The sequence below is a fragment of the Pseudochaenichthys georgianus genome, chromosome 16 (assembly GCF_902827115.2).
Source record: "Pseudochaenichthys georgianus chromosome 16, fPseGeo1.2, whole genome shotgun sequence".
Classification (NCBI taxonomy): domain Eukaryota; kingdom Metazoa; phylum Chordata; class Actinopteri; order Perciformes; family Channichthyidae; genus Pseudochaenichthys; species Pseudochaenichthys georgianus.
Genome location: NC_047518.2, coordinates 17,756,454 through 17,780,128, shown reverse-complemented (window position 1 = coordinate 17,780,128; position 23,675 = coordinate 17,756,454). Strand labels below are relative to the sequence as shown.

The following is a 23,675-nucleotide window of genomic DNA, read 5'->3' as shown; positions in this document are numbered from 1 at the left end:
CAGTATCGTTTTTATCGTTTTAATGCTATTGAAGACCAGTTTAGACCAGACAAAGACGAAGGTAAGCCATGTTAGCATTGTGGGCTACCTAGCGCCACTTGTTTTGATGTACATTTTTGTTGATAATGTCGCGAGTTTGTATCTTTCAGTGTTGAGTTGGGCACCGTTATATTCTGTGTCTCCTTGCGACCATAAACGATAAGTAATAAGGGAGCTAGGAGTGATTATCGGTGCAGTAATAGGTTAGCATTTTTCGCTAAGGGGTCATTTAGATGCTTCTTATGAGACTTGTGTTTTGTTTTGGTAAAAATGGTTTGTATCGTCAGTTAGCTGAGATTATTCCCGTTAATCTGGTATAACACATTAACAGGTTCTTAAATATTAAGATCCCCTGAGACACAGTGTCGTGAAAAAAAAACAAGGGTACCTTGGGGCTTAACAAACACCTCTACAAAATAAGTGAGTTTTTACATCTGCAGTAAGTGGAAGCTGGACTGGTAAGTAGGAAGCAGTACATTATTTGTATTTTTTTTTTAAATATAAATTTAATATAATTTGTAATATTGTCCAGGTATCATTTACATCAAATGTATATAAAACAAAGTGCAATTATCCAAGATAATTCCCGGATAAATAGTGCTTGAGAGTTGTTTACAACATGATGATGAGTGCTTCTCCTCCGGGCTGACCTGGTTAATGTGCTCTGCTCCGGTCCAAGTGAAACTGCAGGTGTCATTGCAGCAGAGAACATAGAGGGGGGAGTCATCTGGGTTGGTGCCCGAGGGGCAGATCATTTCCGTGAACACAGAATCAGCATCCTCCTTCTCTGCAATGCCTGGGTCACCCACTGTGTTAGCCATTTGAGGAGCAAAAGGAAAATATGGAGAGGGAAGAATGCCAGTTACAACACGTTGTAAGCGGAGCAGCTAAATGTCAGGATTGACATAACTGGTTAAAATTACATCAGATTCACAAAAATCATGATGTGTTCTCAGAATGTATTAACAGAAGTGGTGGCTGGTTATATGTGCATTATACAAGGCAGGCATTTCAATGCAATCATAACAGCCTCCCTTCAAATGACAGCCCTTTCAAATCAGAGCGCAGAAAGATGATTTATTAACTCACCCTTGGCCATTTTCTGAGCAGCCTCCAGCACAGTGATGGCTGCTGGGTAGGCTCTCCCACTAACTGCCAGCATGAATGCAGTCATTCCACGGGCATCCCTGTCAAACAAAGGCAATACCAATATACATGAGGGACAGACAGCAGACTAATAAACAGAGAATAGCAGATGAATGAGGACAGGATAAATGAAGGAGCATTGTATCCTGTAAGCAAAAATATGATCTTACAGAAATAAAGAATCTTACTTTGCAGATAATAGCTCCCGTAGGTGTGGCCTCAGAACAACACTGTCACACATCAGCTTTAAGATGAGATGGGCGTTGGCCTTCCTGTCTTTAGACTCCACCACAGAGGGCTCAGTGGACGGCCCTGCGCGTATAGAGGGACATCCATTAGATGAAACACAAGGACCACAAAGTGTGAATACACAATATGTACAGTACACAGCTGATGGACTCATTTACACTGGTACCAGAGTGATAATGCATACTGAAAATATCATCATGTAATAATTGCCCCTTTAGACTTTCTGGATTCTCAGCAAATAGCACAACACATTCCTCAGCTTTGCTACAAAATGATCTTTCTTATATCATTTTGAGCTAAATTATCAGACTAGGGCTGCACTATATATCACGTTTCAGAGTTGACATCGCAATATTTTAATTGTCCAAGGCACATCGCAGGATTTTTAATGTCAAATAAGGAAATCTTGGAAAACAAATAAATAGGTATCAAATCTTAGATTTAGAAGATCGATGTTCTTTTGTGATTTCCTGTTAGTGTTAAGTTGTAAAAGAGTCTGATTCCATCTCTGTGATTACATGTACCTGGGATGGTGGAGGTGCTGGGCCCCTGGCTGGTCCCAGTCGATGCAGTGGTGAGTGAACCCACAGCGGGGGCAAGAATGAAGTCAATGTCACCATCTGTTGATAAAAAAAGAAAACAGACACATCAACACAAAGACTTGGAATAATTTACTTAGGCAAGGAAGGGTAGTTAAATCCATGAATGCACACTTTCTAAGACAGTGGTTCAAAGCCACCATCAGATGTAAAACTATAGAAAAACCACTCTAGAGTTCTAGAAGAGGGTATATTGTGCTTATTTGCCTACTGACCAGGGTCCATGGGTGGCGGATCGGGAACCCAACTTGGTGGGGCAATAGGTGGTGACACGGGGTCCTGGTGGTCGCTGGATGACGGGCCAGACTCATGGCGGCCTAGACCTGCTGCTCTCAGAGACCTCCGCATCATCTCTCTCAGCCGAAGCCTGGTGACGGCACAAAAATAGAAAACTGAAATTAACACCAACAATGCTTGTGTTTTTGCCTTACTGGAGAGCTTGATCACTGACACTGGATGTTCAAATATACATTTCTTATAGGGGGACATAGAGTCTTCTGTACAGAAAACTTTCCCTATATATTCTGTGAAGCATAAACAGGGTACAAGTGGTTATTTACCCTCTGCTGCTGGAGGAGCCAGTCCTATTCCCAGAACTGTTGCTTGAAACCACAGAAATGGCATTGGCAATGGCCTCCACAGCGGAAAGACGCTCTGCAAATGTGTTTCTCTCCGACCTTTCAGCTTCTGAAATGAAACGGCACGGTCACTTAGCATGGAGATCAGAGTCTTGGAGACTCCCGCCCAGACCTAAATATGGAGAGTGGACTTCTACTTGGAGAGGTCCCAGTTCACCTCCTGCCCTGCCGTGGTGCCCTTGAGCAAGGCACCGGACACCCCCCTTCCCCCCTCACTCCCATTGCTCCCTGGGCGCTGTGCAATAGCTGCCCACTGCTCCTAGTACTAGACTCCTGGTACTAGGATGGGTTAAATGCAGAGGCCAAATGTCACTGTGCTGTGTGCTCTGCATGTGTGACCATGACAGAGAGTTTCATCCCTCCGATTTTATCGATCTTCTAAGATTGAAAAGTCAAAAACTGAGAGACATTAGGAAGAAAAATGTGACAGTAACCAGGAATTCAAGATAAATGTAGTTTCTGACCAGACTCTTGACATGTATTGTCTAAGGCAGCAGCTTACCTTCCTCCTCTTTGGTCTCCTTGTTACTAACAGGGAAGCAGACGGAGACGGCGGCATGGAGGATGTTGCGGTTTCCATCACAGCGATGATCCAGAAGGGCTCCGAGGGCCTGGCTGCCCTGATCCAACAGGAAGGCCTGCTCCAGGTTCACCAGGTACTGCCGACACGCCTCATAGTCACAACGCAGCACATGCTGCATCAGCGTCTGTTTCTGTAATACACCAAGACCACGAGTGAACACTGACTATCATCATTCATTTACATGCATTTGATGTGACTTAGACAGCATTGGTTTTTAGTCTCCTAAATATCTCTTAGTACTTGGGAGTTCACCGGTTGCTCAGTTTTAAACAAATTGTTTTTATAACATCATGTTTACCTCGACAGCCATAATAATGATAGCAGCTTTCTTTTTAATCGTGGAGTTAGAGGGGAGATTGGCCAGAGAGTGCACTCCCATTCCCAGGCTGTTTATAGGTGGCAGGTCCAACCAATCGGGATCTCGAATTCCACCCATGCAATCCTTGGCCATTGGGTAGATTGTGCCATTTCCATCTCGTAGGATGATGGGAGATTCCTGGAAGAAAAATAATATCAATATTTCAGATTTGCACATAGCAAGAAATGGGCAAAAAGGAACATGTCCCCTATTTGTGAGATTTTTCTCACCTGTCCTGCAGTGAAGATAGCGACATTGCGCTCACTCTGACCCAGGAAGGCCAGGTTACTTGTGGGGAAGTTGTTCTCCTGTTCAGCTTTGCCTGTAGCCAGGTCAAAGATACAGTACCGAACCCAGGTAGCCGTTTTCAGCACGGCGTGGACTCCTGGAAGATGCAGCGATATTTAAGGATTTGAAATACAAATCTACAGAAAACACTAAACAAATACATTGACAAAATATATTAAACATACACGGAAATACAGAAAAAAGACTTACCCTTTGAGTCAACATTCACAGCCAGAATCTCTGCCTTTTCTGGGATGCAGAGCTTTTTAGGTGTGCGCTGAAAACAATCAGGAACTTTAGGAGTCCCGCCAGTTTTAACGACCTGTCGTAACAGAAGACAAGAATTGCTCACAACTGCACATATGCATTGACATTAAACTCAGGATGAGGATAAGTAATATTGGGGTCGTTTATGTTCAGACCTGCAGCTCGTCTATTCTGAGGAGCCGACAGTCCTGCAGCAGGGATGAAGGGTCGGAGTCAGTGGGAGCAGCAGTGCTCTGGTTGCTCATGCTGCTCGATGTTCCTGGAAACCTAACAGCAACATACGCGCCGTCCACTTTGAGCACCTAGAACATAGTTGTGAGGTTGTGAAACTGAGATGTCATGACGAACCAGAAACACAGGATGTAAGAACAGCCAGACTCAAACACCTCCATTACTAAGTAGTACAAGATAAGATCTATGCATCGCCACATTTCAGAAGCACCCACCTTTCCAACGGGAACATTTTTGACATCCTCCACAAACACCACCTCCCTGAGAGGCCACTGCTCCTCATTCACCTTCTCTTCCTCTTTAGGAGCTGGGGTAGAACGCCTTCGCTCTGCAAGTAGGAGGGCATAATACCTTTTAGTTTGATCTCAGTATATTCAAAGACACATTCATGGATTGCAGATGGTTTTGATTAATAGAGTGGCGAAGTCCCTCCCCTTCCGGGGGACCTCCATGGGACCTTATTTCGGAAAAAGTATGTATTGAAGTCAATGGAGAGAGAAAGATTATCTTTTGATCCAGTTTGAATTGTGCCACGAATTACACATATGATGTTTGTCAATTTAAAAGATAATTTTGCAAGTCAAAAAAATAAAAATGTGTCGTAAAACTGTGAAATAACACATTTGTTTGTGTGAAACGCTTAATGAACTACATCTCTGGTCTTGCACACGTCACCAACACCAAGATGGCCGTCACGTTAGCACATTTCACCTCTTTCTTTCTGAATGAAGCGAAAAGTATTAAAAGAGGTGAAAATCACTACAAGTCTGGCCATGTTGAGAACTGTACATACACACAAGGGGAGTTAGTCGGTTCCGTAAGAGCCAGCATGCGGGACCGGCTTTACAAGGTTTCGGTGAGTAACACGAGTGTAATGTGTAACATTAATGTCAGCTAGCTAAATTCACTTACGTGACTCTGGGATTTGTAGTCTTTCTAGTTGCGTATTTGTCAGTCTTATATTTCAACAGTTTTAAGACAAACTGTGACTTTTGACATGGAAATGATTTTTTAAGATTGACAAACATCATATGTGTAATTCATGGCACAATTCAAACGGGATCAAAAGATAATCTTTCTCTCTCCATTGACTTCAATACATAATTTTTCAGAAATAAGGTCCCATGGGGCGGAAGAAGATGGGCGTGACGTCGCCACTCTATAGGGATGCTCCGCAGGCCAATTTTGGGGTTGATCGCCGATCCGAGCGAGTGGGCGGGGCCTATGGGGATCTTCCATTTAAAGTGATGTTTAAAACTCAATGGGGCTCATTCACTAGCGCTTCCACAAACAACAACCAACATAATTATTACATTCAAATGAAGTACATTATTCATGTTTACATTAACGCTCTCTTTTCCTCTCTCCGTCTCCCACTCCTGACAGCCCGTCAGTATTTCATGCAGCTCACTGACCCAGTAATGAGTGACCCGACAGTGAAGAATACATGTATTTATAACTAGTTTAGCTTGTTCCAGAGGTAGACAAAATAGCTAAGTGTGTTAGGTCTAACTCTTAGTGTGTGTTCTGCTCCGCTCACTGGTCCGTCACAGCGGGTGGAGCTGCAGGATTTCTGCTTCAGACACGTTGCATACCGCTATTTTACTGTCTTTTTCGGACACCTTAAAATACTGCCAGACCGGTGAAGCCATTTTGGGGAGCTTGTTTTGCCGCACAGAGAAAAGTGTCATGTATTTTACACCATCATTTTACGTCATGCGATCGGCATTTTTAGAGAGCACCGATCGATTGGCAGTGAGTGAGTATCGGCCGATCGGAGCATCCCTATTGATTAATATTGCTGACTAGACGGTGAAAAATATAGTGCTGAGCAGGTGCTAAAGGCCAACTGTGGGTTTCATATGAGAAGAGGTAAAAACAAGGAAAAGATATACAGCACAGTATAAACAGTGAGCAGGCTGTACTGCCTTCACAGGAAAACAAGCAGGGAGGAAAAGTTGCTGATAAAAGCCTGTGCGCCATCTGTTTCAAAGTCAAACTAATAACGAGAACACGGAGTGAGGCAGAGATTGGTTCAGTGCCGGGGAGATAGTGAGGGAATAAGAGACTCAAGTGTTGTTGTGAGAGCTAGAGGTTAAGAGGGAGTGAGAGAGAGAAGCTGACATACTGTAGGGCAGTGAGGCACTGCTAGCAATAGAAGAGGTATCACTGCAGGTGGACGCTGGCGAGGGAGGAGGTCCCATCTCAGTCTTCACCAGCTCCGGCTTGCTTTCCGTCCTATGGGTACAGATCAAGATAGGGAAATACATTTTATTTAATATTTTCCCTAATAGAAAATCTGACTGAGGTCTGTGTCTTTTAATAATATGGTGTAAAAACATGACACAATTCATTTAAATAAATTGACAGATTATTATTATTATTATTTCTACACAAAATGAAACTGACTTGATTTCCAGGGTCTTAGGTGTCTTTTCCAAGTTCTTGAGGCTCTCTGGAGATCGCAGCTGGAACCTGCAGCTGTCGTTCATGTTCCACACTGACTCCAACAGGACGCCCACTTTGGGAATCCCAGCACTGACAGAAAAGGCCACTGCACCGGCGTGATAGAGGGGGTTATTCCTCAAGCACACCTAAGGAAGGAAACAGGACATTTATTGCTTTTTCTGTAAACGGGGTTCCTGCAGGTTTCGCCAACTCAAATTTAAGACCTTTTTAAGACTTTGAATAGAGTTTAAGACCTATTTCACGGCAAGAAATTATGAAGGAAAATTGCTATGAAAGAAGAAATATGTCCCATAATGACTTACAAAGTAAATGTATTGATGTTCAACATAACATAAGCATAACAGTACAGAACTGTGTTAGACAAAGTGTGTGTGTGTGTGTGTGTGTGTGTGTGTGTGTGTGTGTGTGTGTGTGTGTGTGTGTGTGTGTGTGTGTGTGGTTGTGTGTGTGTGTGTGTGTGTGTGTGTGTGTGTGTGTGTGTGTTAGGGCTGTGCAATTAATCGCAATTACGATTTTGGCCTGCCACAATTACGAAAACATCATAATCGGAAAAAAACGATTATTTTGCTTTGCTAGGTTGTGACAGTAACATATTTGATCTAATTAATTTTAGTCTAATTTATTTTTATTTATCATATTTATATATGTTTAGTAGCTTGTGGAAGTGCGCTCCAAAATATTTGTTGATCTTGTTTATTGGTATTTATTATTTTGATATTATTTATTTAAATGCATCATTTATTTAATTTATTTTTGTATTGGTTTTTCAGTTGAATTATACGTTCAGGGTAATCAACAGTTTAAAAGACACGGTCTAAATTTGTATTTGTTTTAAAGTTCAATAAATGGATGTTTTCAAAGTAATCGTGATATCAATTATTGACCAAAATAATCGTGATTATGATTTTTGCCACAATCGAGCAATCCGTGTGTGTGTGTGTGTGTGTGTGTGTGCGTGCGTGCGTGCGTGCGTGTGAGAGAGAGAGAGAGAGAGAGAGAGAGAAACGAGAGCTATATTCAGAGCTCTACTGCCTTGGCTACAATCTTTTATCGTTGCTGTTGTATGATTGGTGTTTAACTACGGTATTTAGCGTCCACAGCACCTCCGCTTTTAGGGTTGACGTAGACCCAAACGTCGCCCGGAGGTCCTTCGGTGTTGTTGCGGAAGCTGCTGCACTAGCAAAACAAACGCCAATATATTTTTGCAAAAGGTGCAGCGGGCTTCAAACACGTTCCCCTACACTGGTTTCAACCAAGCACTAAATCCGAGGTTTTCCAACCAAATACGGTTGAACTGACACTTCCCCATATTTATTTGTAAGTAGATTCGAAGATACATGAGTTTCTGACTGCCGCTAGCTGAAGCTTGGTTGCTAGGTTACTAGCTGGGTGTTCTCCAATAAGGGGCCGGGGGAAACAAAGTTAGTGATTACTGGTTCCATGTTGATTTATTTCAATACAGATTGTTGGGCGGAACTGTAAGGCTCTTACCGTAGTGGTTACTTTGCAGCCCGGACATTTCCTCCAAAACACTTAGACGCGATCGCTACAAAGAACACCTTTCAAATACGATCATTTTTAAGACCTTCTAAATCATATTTAAGACCTTTCTTATTTTTTTGGTCATATTTAAGACCTTTTTAAGGCCTTCAATTTAGATTATCAAATGTAAGACTTTTTAAGACCCCGCGGGAACCCTGTGTAAAACTTGAGCTTATACCAGAAGTACTCTGAAGAAGAGAAAACATGTCCACTTGTCATACAATATAATATAATAATACCCATCACTGTACCCTGCATGCAAGGGCTGGTTTGCCTTCGCCAACTGTACGGAGGCTCAGTCACTGGTACATTTTTATATACAAAGCCATGTTAGGGAAACTTCCATCCTACATCTGCTCCCTGATCTCACGGAAAATTGTAAGTGGCTACTGCCTGAGATCGAATGCTGTGGTTTTATTAAATGTGCCAACTGCTAGGACTGTCTTAGGGAAGACAGCTTTTAGATGCGCAGCTCCTCTGTCTTGGAATAGTCTGCAATTGAAATGGAAACTGAGCAATCTGGTGCCACTAAATGTTTTTAAAGCTCGGTTGGATGCTAGTCAATCGGAAGCTGTTGGTACCTGTTTATGTGGATAGTTATGTAAATTGTAAATCCCTGTAATGACGCTGTAAGATATCCTTTTTGTTGTTACGTTTATGTTTTTATGTTTCATGTGGAACCTACTTGAGCAGGTCTCCCTTGAAAAAGAGATCAATGATCTCAATGGGATACACCTGGATAAATAAAGGTTTGAAATGAAATGAAATATTCGCTCAAGCAAAAAAAAGTTTAAACAATGACAATTCAACATTCTGTCTTACCTGTGTTCCCACGGTGATGTTTGGTATTGACGAGATGCCAGCACTGGATTTGGGCTTTTTGTTCTTGGCTCTGGCCTTTTCAAGCATTTTCTTCCGTTGACTAAAAGGCACAACACCCCTGCAGACAGATGCAAGCAGCAAAGTGTCAAAACTTTACAGACATTCATACATTTCCTCTGATGTCACGTTATAGCACCAAATAAACACAATCACAGAATCTTTCCCCATCAATAGCAGGATAACAATGTCATGGTGACATAAATAATTATAATCTGTTTTAAGTTAGTTTGATGAGATATTATATATATTCTTACCACCAGTAGAGGGTATTCTCCAGCTGTACACACGTGTAGAGCGCACAGCAGTGCAGTGACACCATGCGTTCCCCCTGCAGCTCGGGGAAAGCCTGAGCACTGTGCTCAAGCTTAGAAGCCACTGTGCTCAGTGTGTCGTCTACCCAGGTCGCAACCTGTACCAAAAGCACAAACTTCAGTTCATAAAAAAGAAAAACCTAAAATATATGTATGATAGACTATTGACGCTTTAATTCAACACAACTGTATGCTTACTCAACTCATCCTTTGGTTAAAGGCGCCCTATTATGCTCATTTTCAGGTTCATATTTGTTCCTCTCCTGGGACATGTCTCCATGCTTTAATGTCCAAAAAGGTCTTTATTTTTCTCATACTGCCTGTGCTGCAGCACTTCTTTTCACCCTCTGTCTGAAACCAGAGCCCAGACTGCTCTGATTGGTTAGCTGGCCGGCTGTGAGATCAATTATTAGAAATGTCCCGCCACTTAGTCAATCACGTACAATGTGTTGGAGAGCCAATAAAAGCGTGAGTGTTACATAGTGATGTCATTATGGTTACAGAAGTAAACAAAGAGTTACATTAAAGGTGGGGTAGGTAAGTTTCAGAAACCGGCTCGAGTGCACTAAAATTTGAAAGTACACCCGAAAAGAATCTGCCCCTTCCTTCAGACTTCCTTACAGAGCACCTCCTCCAACACACATGAACGTGCAATGCACGCCCAATGACGGCACAAGATACATTTGTGTGTGCACGAGATGGAAGGCTGACAGACAGGGCGGCAATTGTTGTACTTTTTACAGTATTACGGCTTCCACAGATGACATTTTTTTATGGATGTTTTGTCAAAGCACTTCAGATATTCATTGCTATCGGGATGTTAAGAGCATTCCATGGAATATATCAAAAAGTGTATCTCGAGCTGATTTCTGAAACTTACCTACCCCACCTTGAAGGCTTTTCTATAACACACTACAGGAATGTGAAAACCCCACAAAGCTTGATAGGGCTTCTTAATTCTGTTATCATGTATAAGCACAGCATGTGGTGTTTTTATGTCAAGAGGGGCAATCGTAATGTACCTTGTTGGTCTCTGTAGCGACAGTTGCTCTGATGCTATTGGCAGACAATAAGGTGATCTTCTCATTGGCCAGGCCGAGGAAGGATACACGCGGGTGATGAACGGAAGGATTCTACGGGAAAATATGAAAAGTTGTGATTGTAGGTCACAAAAGGCATTAAGCATGCTACAATAACAAATAGATGCATTTTTTTTAGAAAAGTATCTACATAGGAAAGTCATTGGTAATTCCTTTGATGAAAGTTGCCCTACCTGTGCACTCCTGTAGGGTTCAGGTTCGCTCCACTTCCACTGATACAGCTCTCCTTTGGAGCTGACAGCCACCAGCTCTGTGAACATGGCGCCGATGCTCACAAACTTCACCCCATCCTGGAAAGAAAATGAAAGATATAAAAAATATCGGCCAAAGCAAAACCTAACTGTCCAAGTAAATGAATTTGCTACGAGTGGAGGTCTCAAGGGCATCTTGGAATAGGAAGGTATATGTTTTTCAAATCAACAGCTGGGTTTGTGCTCGTCCTACCTTGTCAGGCCACCACTGGAGCTCCTCTCCCAAGGAGACAGGGCTCTGGACCGGGATGCTCTTCTTGTCCAAGCTGGGTTCGCCCTCGCGGCTGGTGGAGCCTCGCTCTGTGTCAAAGGAGGCCCCATCCAGCCACCGGCGCTCACGTAACCTCAGCACGGACTCGCGCTCACGCAACAGCTCTGAGTCGCGCTCTAAGGGGAGAAGGAGAACTGGTATGCAATAAGGTCACACCAGTGGGATAGAAGTAAGCCACTCTCTGGGAAAGACCCGTCAACATAGTTTTAAAATAGATTGTTTTTTTAGAATAACTTTAAGGCAATTTAAAATTGCAGTACTGAAGTTTGAGTGGGAGTCTAAATTAAAGTTGTGGGTGAGTCAGTTTGAACGCTCATATGTTAAAAGGCGAGGTAGAAGAGGACGTGGATAGACAGAAATAAATCATGCATGTTGGCTAAAAGTGTGCTAGGCAGGTTTTTCAGAATAGACTGCCATGAAGGGTCCCTGTTAAGACAGGGGGGCCTAGCGGGCCTTTCTCAGAGAGCTCACAGTATGTAGCCATGCATACAACACCAAACATTTATAGCCTTTAGCATCAAACACCCGTATCACAAGTCAAGCTCAACAGACTGAAGTGGAAATGTCCCCAGCAAACTAACTAAAACCATTTTACATGATTTTCTTCAAAACTTATAAAAAGCTCAGTTATAGATTCATTAAAAAGGAAAACATTTCCCTACATTTGTCCTTTTTCTAAAAAAATAATAAAAATAATTAGCTTGTTAGATAATGTCTTATTCAATCTAAAGCCAATGGCAAGCTTTATCCTTGAATCCATCTAAAAAACTAAAATATGTGTTTTCCTTTTGTACCGTCTCATCGTTAAGAGGCCATTAAAGCTCCAACTCTACATTAAAAAGCCATCACCAGTGTTGCCACCAAAGCCTCTCCAACACCCTGATTTGATTGAAGTGAGATGATGTGTTACCTCTGGAGGATCCCAGGCGAGACAGTGAGGAGCGTCTGAAAGAGGGGTATCCAAAGTAGCTGATGTCCTCAGAGAACATGGCGTCAGCGTCAATAATCACACTGGGATGAGCAGAGTGGATGTCTGCATCCAACAGGGACATCAGGTCCTCTGTGTGACAGAAAGGCACAAGAGGATGATTTACTGTCTAAAGACCATTACAAAGCTCAAACAAATCATTCGAGGCAGGTCTACATCTACTATGTTTAACTGTTGATAAGCATGAAATCAAGTCTTGATTGGTAATATAGCTAATCGAAATTGACCTCTTGTTGAACAAACAGCATATCATCGATGTTTCATAAGCCCTTGTTCTTCTGTCTCCATTTACAGATTCTGTTTTTAGTTTTTTGACAAACCTCCAGGGAGGTAGGACTCGCTGGCAGTGTCATCTCCATCATCTCCATCTTCATCGTCCCGGCTCAGCAGGTTGTTGACGGCGAGGTTGACGTCAAGGTTGGTCCTCTGGAGTTCGCGAATGATCACACTCCTGGACTTCCCCTGAAGGACTACCTGGGCCTGGGGAAAGGAAAACAAAGAGGAAAACTTATTTATTGAAACTCACTTGTGACTTCAGTTAATGTGCTGTTGATTTGTACAGCACATTAACTGTACATTTTGTTTCAGAACTTAAGGTGTTAAGCTAGATTTGTTTTTTTACCTGAGTAATGAGTTCTTCAGGGATGACAGATGCTGGTATGACCGGCTGAGGCTGGCTACCCAGCAGCCCTGAGCCACGATCCCTTCCTGTACGGATCACACGGGTCTGTCGACGGGAATCGCGAGCTGCTGTAGACGACCTGCCCGACGTGCCTCCGCCCCCGCTTCCACCCCCGCTCCCTCCTCCTCCTCCTCCACTGCTGCCACCTCCAGCTCCGCCTCCCCCTGCTCCTCCACTTCCACCTCCTCCGCTGCCTCCATTAACGCCAGAGCTCCAGCGACTCCTGTTACACAATGCAAGGCCATGGTCATACACGACTGCCAAAACCCCGTCTGACTAACAGAGCAGACTCAAAACACATCTGGGTACTAAGGGGATTTAGTCTTTGTGACAGCAGAGACAGGGCAGCGCAGACGGAGAAGGGTTTGCATCAGAAGCATTTCCAGGAAGGAAGAAATTAACTGGGGGAATATTTCCTAATTTAAATCAGGCATTGTAGGAGAAATGGCTTTGATTGATTGTCTAAATAATGCTGGTGGATGAGTCAGTTTGAACGCTCATATGTCAAAATGCGATGTAGAACAGGAAGAGGACAAACATTTTAATATTAGGTCCCACAACAACAATATTTGTAGGAGGAACTCAATGTTCCAGGTGTCAACAAAAGCACTAAGAAGACTGCATACAGCACATTTAGAGTAGATGCACCCCTACCCCGCTGCAGCATCAGTGCTGTGCGCTTGTCTCTGTCCAACCCTGCCAGAACTTACCCAAGGGTGTTGCCTGCCAGTCTGCCCAGTGTGTCAGAGCCAGACAGGAACCAGGGCGGATCACTAGTCCTGCCTGGCCTGGAGCTCCTTCCTGTCCCTGAACCACTGCTCAACTTTGAACTGGAAACAGAAGATGGGAGATCAGTTACAAACTTAGAAAAGTCCCACACAGGACAAAAATACTTTCTTTTAATATCTAGGTTAACAGAAGCTACATTTGCCAGAGGTTTGTTAAATAATACCCCTTGGTTCAGGAGGAATTTTCTTTGATATTGCACTGTATAACAGGAGGGGGCATTTTGGAGACTAGCATGGCAACACCCTTGGGAATCGGAATTGGCTGCAACTCGTTCCTCGATCAAGACATTCCGTTTTTATAAAAGTTCTTGGGGTTCTAGGGCTGCGACAGCTGCAAAATAAGTACTTAATTTTACTCAACTGATGTGTTCTAAATATATTCAGGTATAAATGCAGTTTTTCTATATCAATTCAACTAAATGACAACAATTTTACGAACATTAAATAGACAACGTTACAATGACAAGAAATATTTCTACAAAAGAACAGGATCATTTGACCATATTGTATTAAGAGGCAATTCAAAGCAGAAATAGGGATTCAAATTATTCAAATGCAATACAGGCAAAACATGAAATTCAGACAAGAGGCTAGTGCAACTGGCCTGACTTTTGTTACGACTCAAAATCACAGAAGATATTAGACCTTGTTGAGTGAGCTGATAATCCTGCCAAAGCCAACCAGCCATCCTATTTTAAATAGGCCATCAGCAGCCCACAACAGTTCTGACTGAAAAGGTGTGTGAAACCATCTCATGTGCAAGTCTGAACAAGGGAACAAACGTGTGTTCTGCAGAAACATTTGGAGAAGGGAAGCCTTTTACAGCCTCCTTCACATGAATATTTAGCGGGTACAGGGGCCTTGGAAGCTCTGAAATCACTGTTGGATATTTTTCTGCTGGCAGGATATCCACAACTATCAAAGAGAAATTCACCCAAAAAATATACTCTCAGCCAACACAAAACAGAGCAGCTAGTAAAAAAGGGTTTTTATTAAATTGGAAACACACTTGCACAGCCATTAAGGGAACGGGGATACAGAAAATGAAACAATTTGGAAACAGTCTAACTGTTTGTTATTGGGTGTACAAATTAGAATAAAAGGCAGCAGTAGGCCAGATATTTTTAATGTTCCTGGAATGCATTTAACTTTCTTTTCTCTAAAAAGCAGCTCTGTAGTGAGAATGAACTCATGGACATTGTAATCATAAAAATCACAACACCAAAGCTTCCCCGTTGCAATAGATGCTTGCTGGAGAACCTTTATCAGATATATTTTATACTGCAGAGAGATTTAAATCTTTGTAGAAAAGAGACTGAATTTTATTCTTAAAGTTAAAAAAAACATGTCCAACTGCTGCAAACGTAGCCATAAGGGGCACAAGGGAGCATCAGTGCATATTGTACAAGATATCTCCACTAGCAATCTGTTTTCCATCTTGATGCAAAAAAGGTTTGAGGTCAGATCCGATCGTAAAGAGAAAACTCACCCATCGTTGCCTTCCGGTTTGCTGAGCTCCAGGCGATCAGGCTGGACAGCAAAGCTGATTCTGCACACGCGGCCATCCTAGAGAGATGCATTCATGGTTTTCAGTGTCACACATTTGACTAATAAAAACACTTGAATATAGAGTGCTGTTTATCAAATTAGCCAGAAATAAAAAGACATGAAGCCCAACACCCTGAGTCCATATGGAAATTATAAATGTGTATATCTGTAGATTTATTTCAGTGGAGCTGGAAGATATGTCATTGCAAAAAATGAAGGCACAACATTTGACTCCACACTCACAAGGAACACACTTCCACTTGCATACCCCAGTTGGCAGTTTGACATTTCTGTCAAAGCTCAAACCCCCTAAGGTCAATTACTACATGTTGCCTCTACAGCTTGTCTACAGCCCTGTTCAAACTGGATTACCCTAATTGGAGTTTGCCAAGGAACCAGACGTATCTGCGAGCTTGTGTTTTATTTGCTCTGGCAGAAGAGTCTAGCCCCCTGAACTTTACATAGATCTAAAGCAACTTGAGATTTTAAAGGCCAGTCAAAAGCATTCTATTGGAGATGATGAGTGTTATAAACACAGATGAGACATTTTCAGAACAAACAAGATGGCTGCAGCTGATGTGGAAACATCAGTTAAAGGTGGGGTAGGTAAGTTTGAGAAACCGGCTCGAGATACACTTTGTTATATTCCATGGAATGCTCTTAACATCCCGATGGCAATGAATATCTGAAGTGCTTTGACAAAAAATCCATAAAAAAATGTCATCTGTGGAAGCTGTAATACTGTAAAAAGTACAACCAACAAAAACAAAGTGGAAACTAGGAGAATTCAAACCAGAGTCAATATCGGAGTTGATTTTCAACGATGGCGACTACTGATGGAACACACCTATGGGGGGTTATTCCCTATCTTGAATCAAGAGCGTGGTATTTAAATTTGAGAGCATACTTTATGTATTTATTTCCCTCAAACCCTGTCCTCGCACTCAAATAGTGCCTGCTTGCACTTAGATTTGCTCTGCTTCTGCTCAAACTGTACGCTTGCACTCAGATATATTGCTGCTTCCAGATTTTTTCTGCTCTCAGATTTATTCTGTGCGCGCTCGAAACTTTTGTGCAACAATCCTGTCAAAATCCCTCAACCAATAGGAGGCCAGGTGTCCTTGCGGGTGCGTTCGCTTTACTTATTACAGCGTCCCATAAGGGCGGTTACTCTTTGGTTTGTATTTGGTGCGATGACAGGGTTTGAGTGAAGGAAATCAATAAAGTATGCTCTCAAATTGAAATACCACGCTCTTGAATAAAGATAGGGAATAACCCCCATACACACCGAGTTGAAATCTGACGCCGTGGTCGCTCTTTTTCTCTTGGACAGGTAATTATCTGTTTTGTATGGTTTACAATTCCCCTGAACTATATAGCCAACCTAAGTCATGTGCGCGTTCATGTGTGTTGGAGGAGGTGCTCTGTAAGGAAGTCTGAAGGAAGGGGCGGATTCTTTTCGGCTGTGTACTTTCAAATTTTAGTGCACTCGAGCCGGTTTCTGAAACTTACCTACCCCACCTTTAAAGCTGCTTTGGTGTAATTTTTGAACGTTATGGACAGTATATTTTGGATTGAGGGAAATCTAATCAAACACTTAAATTAGTTGGGAAAGAACCTATTTCCAAAAGGATTTGGCTTAAGATTCATATGCAAAAATCATAATTTACCAGCTCATGTCTGAACGCTGTCGTCTGTTTTCCATTGCTCAGAGCTATGTCCCATGTTTTGTTGCTAAAAAGTGGTTGTAGATCCATCCAATGGACCATTTTTGCAGCAGCCATTTTGTTATTTTACTGTAGGGATAATTATAGTCTCTTTCTAATTAGTATGTCACAGCCATTCCAGTGAGCTAGCATGCACCATAGCAAAACCATGGGTGCTCGAGCTTTCAGCTGCTCAGCTCCCAGACTCTGGAACTCCCTGCCACTACACATCCGACAGTCTGATTCCATAACAACATTCAAAACCCAACTCAAAAACCAACTGTTCAAACTGGCATTTTCTTTATAAACTGTACCATGTGTCCTTTTGTGTCCTTCTATAGTCCATTTCCTGTTGTTTGTCTTGTCTTACCCCGGCTGATACTTCACTAAATCCACTGTTTTAATTGTTCCCTATATTGCCCCTATGCCCTGTAAGGTGTCCTTGGGTGTCATGAAAGGCGCCCCTAAAATAAATGTATTATTATTATAGCAGCACAATGGTCCACCTAAGTGCAAAATGTTAACACCTGTTAGCCTGCAATGACATGTCAAAATGGCTGCTGTGAAAAGGGGCCATTGCATCCAGAGGCATTTTGGTCTGCACTCGTTGACAGCCGAAGAAGCCCACGTGGAAATAGAACATTTAACTGAGAAGCTAACTGAAGACTAATTAACATAAGAGATTTGGTCTGGCGATTTCAGGCTACATTTAGTTTGTGTTCTGAATAAAAAACCTAACATACAATCTAGGGCTGCTCAATTCATCGTATTTTAATCGTGATTACGATTATGGCTGGCAACGATTACGAAAACGTAATCGAAATAAAACGATTTTTTTTTTTTTATATATATATATATATATATATATAATCTTTTTTTTTTTCTTCTTTTTAATTATACCTAAAGTTCAGGGTAATCAACTGTTAAAAACATACTGTTAAAATGTTTTTTCTCCAATAAATTGATGTTTTCAAAGTAAATGTGAGTGGAATATGTTTTACCAAAATGTTGGCTATATGTTAAGGAGTGTTCAGGTTGTGACAGTGCACTGCAACATGTTTGTTGATCTTGTTTATTGGTATTTATTATTTTGATATTATTTATTTAAAATGTAGACATGTATGTATAATTTATTTTATTTTGTATTGGTTTTTCAGTTGATTACCCTGCACGTATAATTCAACAGTTAAAAAGTTAAAATTATTATTTGTTTTAAAGTACAATAAATGGATGTTTTCAAAGCCAATGAATAATCGCATTTAATAATCGCATTTAATAATCGCAATTACAATTATTGACCCAAATAATCGAGATTATGATTTTTGCCATAATCGAGCAGCCCTAAAACAATCCATTTCATCCGTACCACAATTTGTGCAAATCTAGAAATTAAAACAGAAGCGAATGACATAGCAAAGTCAGGGGTGATGTGATAATATTGACCAAGTGTGCATTGCAATCTTTATGTTAACTGTTTTGGTTGGCAGTAACATATATTCTGGATCCCGAAGTGTTTCATTAATGCTAATGATGTAATGTCTCATAGCATTACCTCAAGCAGAAATCCGGCATGGTTTGGACCGACAACACACTGTTTTAGGGTCGCCTGCTCCAGCTGACTAAGGTGTGGATGACTGCATTGGAAAAGGGAAAACAAACAAAAAGACAAATGAGACAATATTCAGGATAAGGCAATAGATCATTATATTAAACAAAGCAGCCTGCAGTTACAATGCTGACACACACTTACCTGTTAAAGCTGTATTTGTTGAGCTTCTCTGAGACTTCCCGGAGCCTGATAAATAGATAAAGACTATATTAATAATAATAATAATACAAATCGAGAACCGTTTAAGATACAATGCAGATTAATGTATGCAATTCCAAAATGAAGTGCTGGAAGATGTTTCAAAACATGAACCACCAATTATATAAATAAGGATTATAACAAAAAAAATGTTTTGAGTATTGTTTGATACTGCATCGATTTTCAGAAGACTAGTTTGTATTAGGGCTGCTCGATTATGGCAAAAATCATAATCTCGATTATTTGGGTCAATAATTGATATCACGATTAGGGATGTACGATATTGGTTTTTTGAAACCGATACCGATACCTTCCTGCTTCTCAAGACCGATACCCGATAATAATATAATATATATATATATATATATTAAATGTACCTGTAGTTTTTGCACACCTGGTGGTAAAAAAAAGACTAGTTGTGAGCAAATGGCATTACTACTATGAACAAAACAAAGCCAAGAACTGTTTTGACTCTTCAATGTGACCATATTTATTTTCCCAAATAAATATAATTGAGTCAATCAGTCAATGACAATGTGTTTCCCTGAACAATGAGTGAACAATGAGTGGTCCATATTAAGAAATGGAAACAACTATTACCTGGCATTACTCTGGCAAACTTCTTGCCTTTTTCAAAAGCTTCGTCGATAGGTAAAAGCCCCGGTGCCTTTGCAGCTGGCTTTGGATTCGCCGCTAGTTTAACAGCGCAGGCGTCTTCGTACGCTTTTAACACACCATCGTAGCGATGGCGATGTTTCAGGTGACTAATCAGGTTGGCAGTATTATAGCTCGTTGCCTTTTTCCCTCCTCGTGGAACTTCTGCATTGCATTTGTTAATACAAATAGCAAGCGAACTATCTAACTCTGAAACTTTGAAATAGTCCCATACCACCGACGACATGTTTGTTTACTGTCCTGGCTTCACACCATTTACGTAATAGTTGATTTTTAAGTATAATTCAACTGAAAAACAAATTTAAAAAAAAGTTTAAATAAACAATGGTTTTATTTCGATTATGTTGTTTTCATAATCGTTGCAAGCCAAAATCGTAATTGCGATTAATTGAGCAGCCCTAGTTTGTATGCAACAGTGGCTAAAATTACACAAAAATAATTGTTATGATGTTGGCCATTACAGGGAGTTAAATGCAAACGCAGATTCCCCTGTTGTGATAGCATAACAATTTAACTCGGAATGTATGTATAAGACGATGAATGACAGATTTTCCAAAATTACATTTTTTTGAAAGTGCAATATATCACCTATCACAAGCAGATCAAGTGTCAAGCTTTCCAGATCATCATAACACTATCTGAATTAGCTATGATACAATTACAGACAACTATAAATTCAAGGATTTCAGGGAACTTTTAACTGCTCTTTCACTTTTAAAACAGTTTTCTAATTTGTTTGCCTAAGTAAGTTGGCAGTTGGATTTCATTGTCCAATTAACTTGATCATTGTTTCCACCCAAGATTTACATTTTCTTCCACATTCACATCCAATCAATACACACAGACAATCTGACAGTTTTGTGGGATTACAATCATACGAAGATGCTTAACTACATATTAGTCTGAAAAGTATTATATTGCGATACTTGTCTACAGCAAATATCAACCTTTACAAGCTTTTTGGCCTATGATGTCATCTTGAAAATATAGTTCTGTAAACTGTTCCCCCATACATGGCCATAACACAGTCAAATAAGTACTAGGGCACCTGTCATGATGAATGACCTAACACAAAAGGATGTTAACAAATGCCAATTGTCCATTATGGATTGAAGGAAAGTAGGACATTCACAAATATAAACATTAATAGCAGTGCAGTTACTGATCATGTATACTATTTAAACCAAATTTAACCTAGATATTAATACCAGTAGTGTACCGACATGTACTATGTTAAATCTAATTCATAAGAACAAGAGACAAGCTATACAAATATGTGGTTCAGGTACTAGGCCTAAGAAAAAGCAGAATTTGAATGTAAATGGGCTGCCTGTTTGTTAATTTCAATTGTTCCACTGCTTGATAAAAAGTGCAAACTTTCTTTAAATTGTGCTACAAATGAATGCTGATGGAAGACATCTCCTCACAATACATAAGCACAGCGGAAAGCTATTTGCCATTCCACTGTGCTAGACTAATGTATGTAAGGAGACCTGAGGTCAAGCAAACCACTGGCATTTGGATGTGGAAATGTTCATGCCCAGCGAGCACTTCAAATGAGCCGAGTTGGACCAAGTATTTTTACTTCAGATAGAGGCACTTATCTGCTTTGACAACTGCAAGTTCCTTCATGGGGAAGAAAGCGGAGGGGGCCTCCCAGCAGCACATGGTGACTGTAGCATGCAATGGCATGCATGCCTGGGGATGAAACAGCCATGACCTCTTTAAGGGAACCAACAGTCCATACCATCGAGATACGAGTGATTTTACAATAACTAGAGTAACCAGCAGAATAACAGAGCTTTCCATGTCAGTCAGACCAAATCTGGTGCCCAAGGGTTAAATAGTACACCAACCTTGCAAAAACATTCAAATACTCTGAGCCTTTACTTGTTCCTAATCAAGGTCATTCTAAAAACACGTCAACCACTTTTTCTTTAAGTAGAACAGCTCATTAATCAGTTCAATCTCAATGGATGATATAAATAGGTTTATCATAAATCACATGTTCTGCCAAAATACAGGTCGCACACAATGTCCTGGACCTCTCTTCCAAATACTAGTTTCTCATGATCACTTCAGTTTATACATTTCCAAAAGAAACCCCATTAACTGCAATGTGAATGGATGCCAGCTGCATGTCACTCCTACAAATATTGTGCAATTGAATTAACTGTTCGAGTAACAATGAAAATAAGAGAAAACTGTATGAACATGTTAACACTGAACACAACAATACTGATAATACACACTTCAAAAGTATGTGCATGTCCCCGGCCCTTATAAAAGTAAATACCTGTATATTTGGATGTAATGTTGCCAACTCTTCTTCACTGCATATTTAAGATAATAATCTCGGTGCGCAATGTTAAAAACAGGAAAATACAATCATTGTTGCGGATGAAGACAGTAAGTATTTTTTTCCCCTTTAACCTTGCTAAGACACCCCTGCCCAAAAGACACTGAAACACAAATATTTGGCTTTGTCAAGAGCGTGGTAGCGAATTAGCTTGCTAGCATTAGCAGCTAGCTATCAGTTAGCTGACGTTAGCTACTTCATTGATCATGATAATCAACCAGACGCCCACAAAACAAACACTGACACATGTCAAAAGAGTGTATTTATAATGTATACAAGAAAACTCGAATATTTTTCAACAGTTATGTGTTTTACGACCCTTATTTCCCTCTCTTTTCCCCATCCCCCAACCCGCATTGTCTATCTCAACTTTGACTGTGGGCCAATCCTTCCAGAGAATCAAGGAAACAGCCTGCTAGCTTTAGCTGCTCCACGATAGCCAGTGAACGGACTAGCATGTAGCTAGCGCTGGACCAACTGTTTGGGTAGCAGCAGGCTAACGAGGATTGTTCAAGATGCCGGGCCTTGTTCCAACCCTGGGGGGTCATTTCAATTATTTAAACCCGACTAAACATGCATGACAATGTCAACATCGTTCGTAAATACAACGTCGAACACTATATCCCATACCCCGCACGTAAATATTGATTTATATTCTTCTTTTCCACGGCCTGCAACAAAATACCTGTCATTGAGCTGATCCTCAGTCCCGGGCAACGGGTGAACCACGAAGTGAATAGATGTCATGGGGTCAATCCAAAATCACACACAGGCGTGTGAAAGATGTAGAAATAGTTATTCGTTCGATTACTGTATATATGTGGATTCATATGAATCGTTTAATAGCGAAAAACCTCGAGTTTAGATCCCAGCCTCCTCACCCACATGCCGCCATCTTAACTCTAGCAAGCTTCTTCTCTGTGTGTTGATTAGTGCACATGCAACCACTGCGCTGGTTGGACCCCGAGCACAAACAGGAAATGTGTTAAATTGGAAGGGATTGGCCTCCAGAAGAAAGGCAAGACGACTGTAATTATAAATACTACACTTTCACACTCAAACGTCTTTGTTCTTACACAGTTCAGCCTATGTATATGGGTTTAGTTGCATTTTGTAAGCCTCTGTAGCATTTTCAGGTCCATTTCTGTACTCTAAAGGTCAGAGAAAGGGTTATGTATTGCGAGAATACTGCTTTACAGGCAAGGAAAATACAATCCAAATAGCTAAGACATTAAGATGAATCATTTTGGGTTTCTGGACAAATAATTTAGCTATTAATGCATTAACAAACCAGTGTAATACATACTCACTTTAATAAAATAAACCATGGTTCCATGTAAAGTGGCTTAAACAATAGTTCAATTAACCTAACTTGTGCAGTTAAGAAATAAACAGAGCCTACTGAGTCGATGTCATGACATGTTAACATGAGGGATGTTAACATGTCATGACACAATAACCACCCTTGTGACCATCAAAGACATAATAATGTCACCAAATCTTAAGGGAACAACATGGTTATATTTGGCATATTGTTACCATTATTCTCAGAATTGACATTCATGTGGGACCTTTAAATAAGAGCTGCTATTCTTATATTAGAATTGTATTGAAAACTGAACTAACTTAGATCTGAGCTCGAGAGGAGTCCGTGTATCTTCCGCCTTGGTCCCTCACATTAACAACTTTGTTGGTGTGTAATATCAGAATATCCTCTATCTTTTGTTTTACATAAGAGAATGAGTATTATAAATACATGTATAAAAAAACATGTGCACCAACTTCGTACATTTTACATATAAAACAATGCAATTATCATCAATTAAAATAGCTGTATGTAACTCCGAATACCTTAACATAATTTAAGAATTTGCCTAAATTAAGATAATTTCAAGTGC

The 23,675-nt window shown here is 40.8% G+C and overlaps 1 protein-coding gene across 8 annotated transcripts in view; it reads right to left on the bottom strand.

Annotated features, from left to right (window-relative positions):
- The window catches only part of ubr5 (ubiquitin protein ligase E3 component n-recognin 5), a 38,852-nt gene extending 16,145 nt beyond the window's left edge, over positions 1 to 22,707 (bottom strand). For 4 of the 8 annotated variants that reach the window (XM_071205818.1, XM_071205819.1, XM_071205822.1 and 1 more), the window contains exons 1-27: positions 22,463 to 22,705; positions 18,687 to 18,731; positions 18,489 to 18,570; positions 15,172 to 15,248; positions 13,605 to 13,724; positions 12,835 to 13,117; positions 12,533 to 12,692; positions 12,135 to 12,284; positions 11,147 to 11,358; positions 10,876 to 10,992; positions 10,625 to 10,735; positions 9,546 to 9,700; positions 9,232 to 9,349; positions 6,808 to 6,992; positions 6,527 to 6,636; positions 4,614 to 4,726; positions 4,323 to 4,469; positions 4,111 to 4,222; positions 3,843 to 3,997; positions 3,553 to 3,750; positions 3,174 to 3,384; positions 2,594 to 2,720; positions 2,249 to 2,400; positions 1,959 to 2,054; positions 1,374 to 1,497; positions 1,129 to 1,226; positions 690 to 847 (exon numbers count right to left, since the gene is read on the bottom strand). In XM_071205818.1, the coding sequence (XP_071061919.1) occupies positions 690 to 847; positions 1,129 to 1,226; positions 1,374 to 1,497; positions 1,959 to 2,054; positions 2,249 to 2,400; positions 2,594 to 2,720; positions 3,174 to 3,384; positions 3,553 to 3,750; positions 3,843 to 3,997; positions 4,111 to 4,222; positions 4,323 to 4,469; positions 4,614 to 4,726; positions 6,527 to 6,636; positions 6,808 to 6,992; positions 9,232 to 9,349; positions 9,546 to 9,700; positions 10,625 to 10,735; positions 10,876 to 10,992; positions 11,147 to 11,358; positions 12,135 to 12,284; positions 12,533 to 12,692; positions 12,835 to 13,117; positions 13,605 to 13,724; positions 15,172 to 15,248; positions 18,489 to 18,570; positions 18,687 to 18,731; positions 22,463 to 22,524 (3,678 nt within the window). In that variant the 5' untranslated portion in view covers positions 22,525 to 22,705. Of the gene's footprint in view, positions 1 to 689; positions 848 to 1,128; positions 1,227 to 1,373; positions 1,498 to 1,958; positions 2,055 to 2,248; positions 2,401 to 2,593; positions 2,721 to 3,173; positions 3,385 to 3,552; positions 3,751 to 3,842; positions 3,998 to 4,110; positions 4,223 to 4,322; positions 4,470 to 4,613; positions 4,727 to 6,526; positions 6,637 to 6,807; positions 6,993 to 9,231; positions 9,350 to 9,545; positions 9,701 to 10,624; positions 10,736 to 10,875; positions 10,993 to 11,146; positions 11,359 to 12,134; positions 12,285 to 12,532; positions 12,693 to 12,834; positions 13,118 to 13,604; positions 13,725 to 15,171; positions 15,249 to 18,488; positions 18,571 to 18,686; positions 18,732 to 22,462 lie in introns of all 8 variants that reach the window. The other 4 variants (XM_071205823.1, XM_071205824.1, XM_071205821.1 and 1 more) reach the window with 3 other exon arrangements.
- Between the last annotated feature and the right edge of the window lie 968 nt (positions 22,708 to 23,675).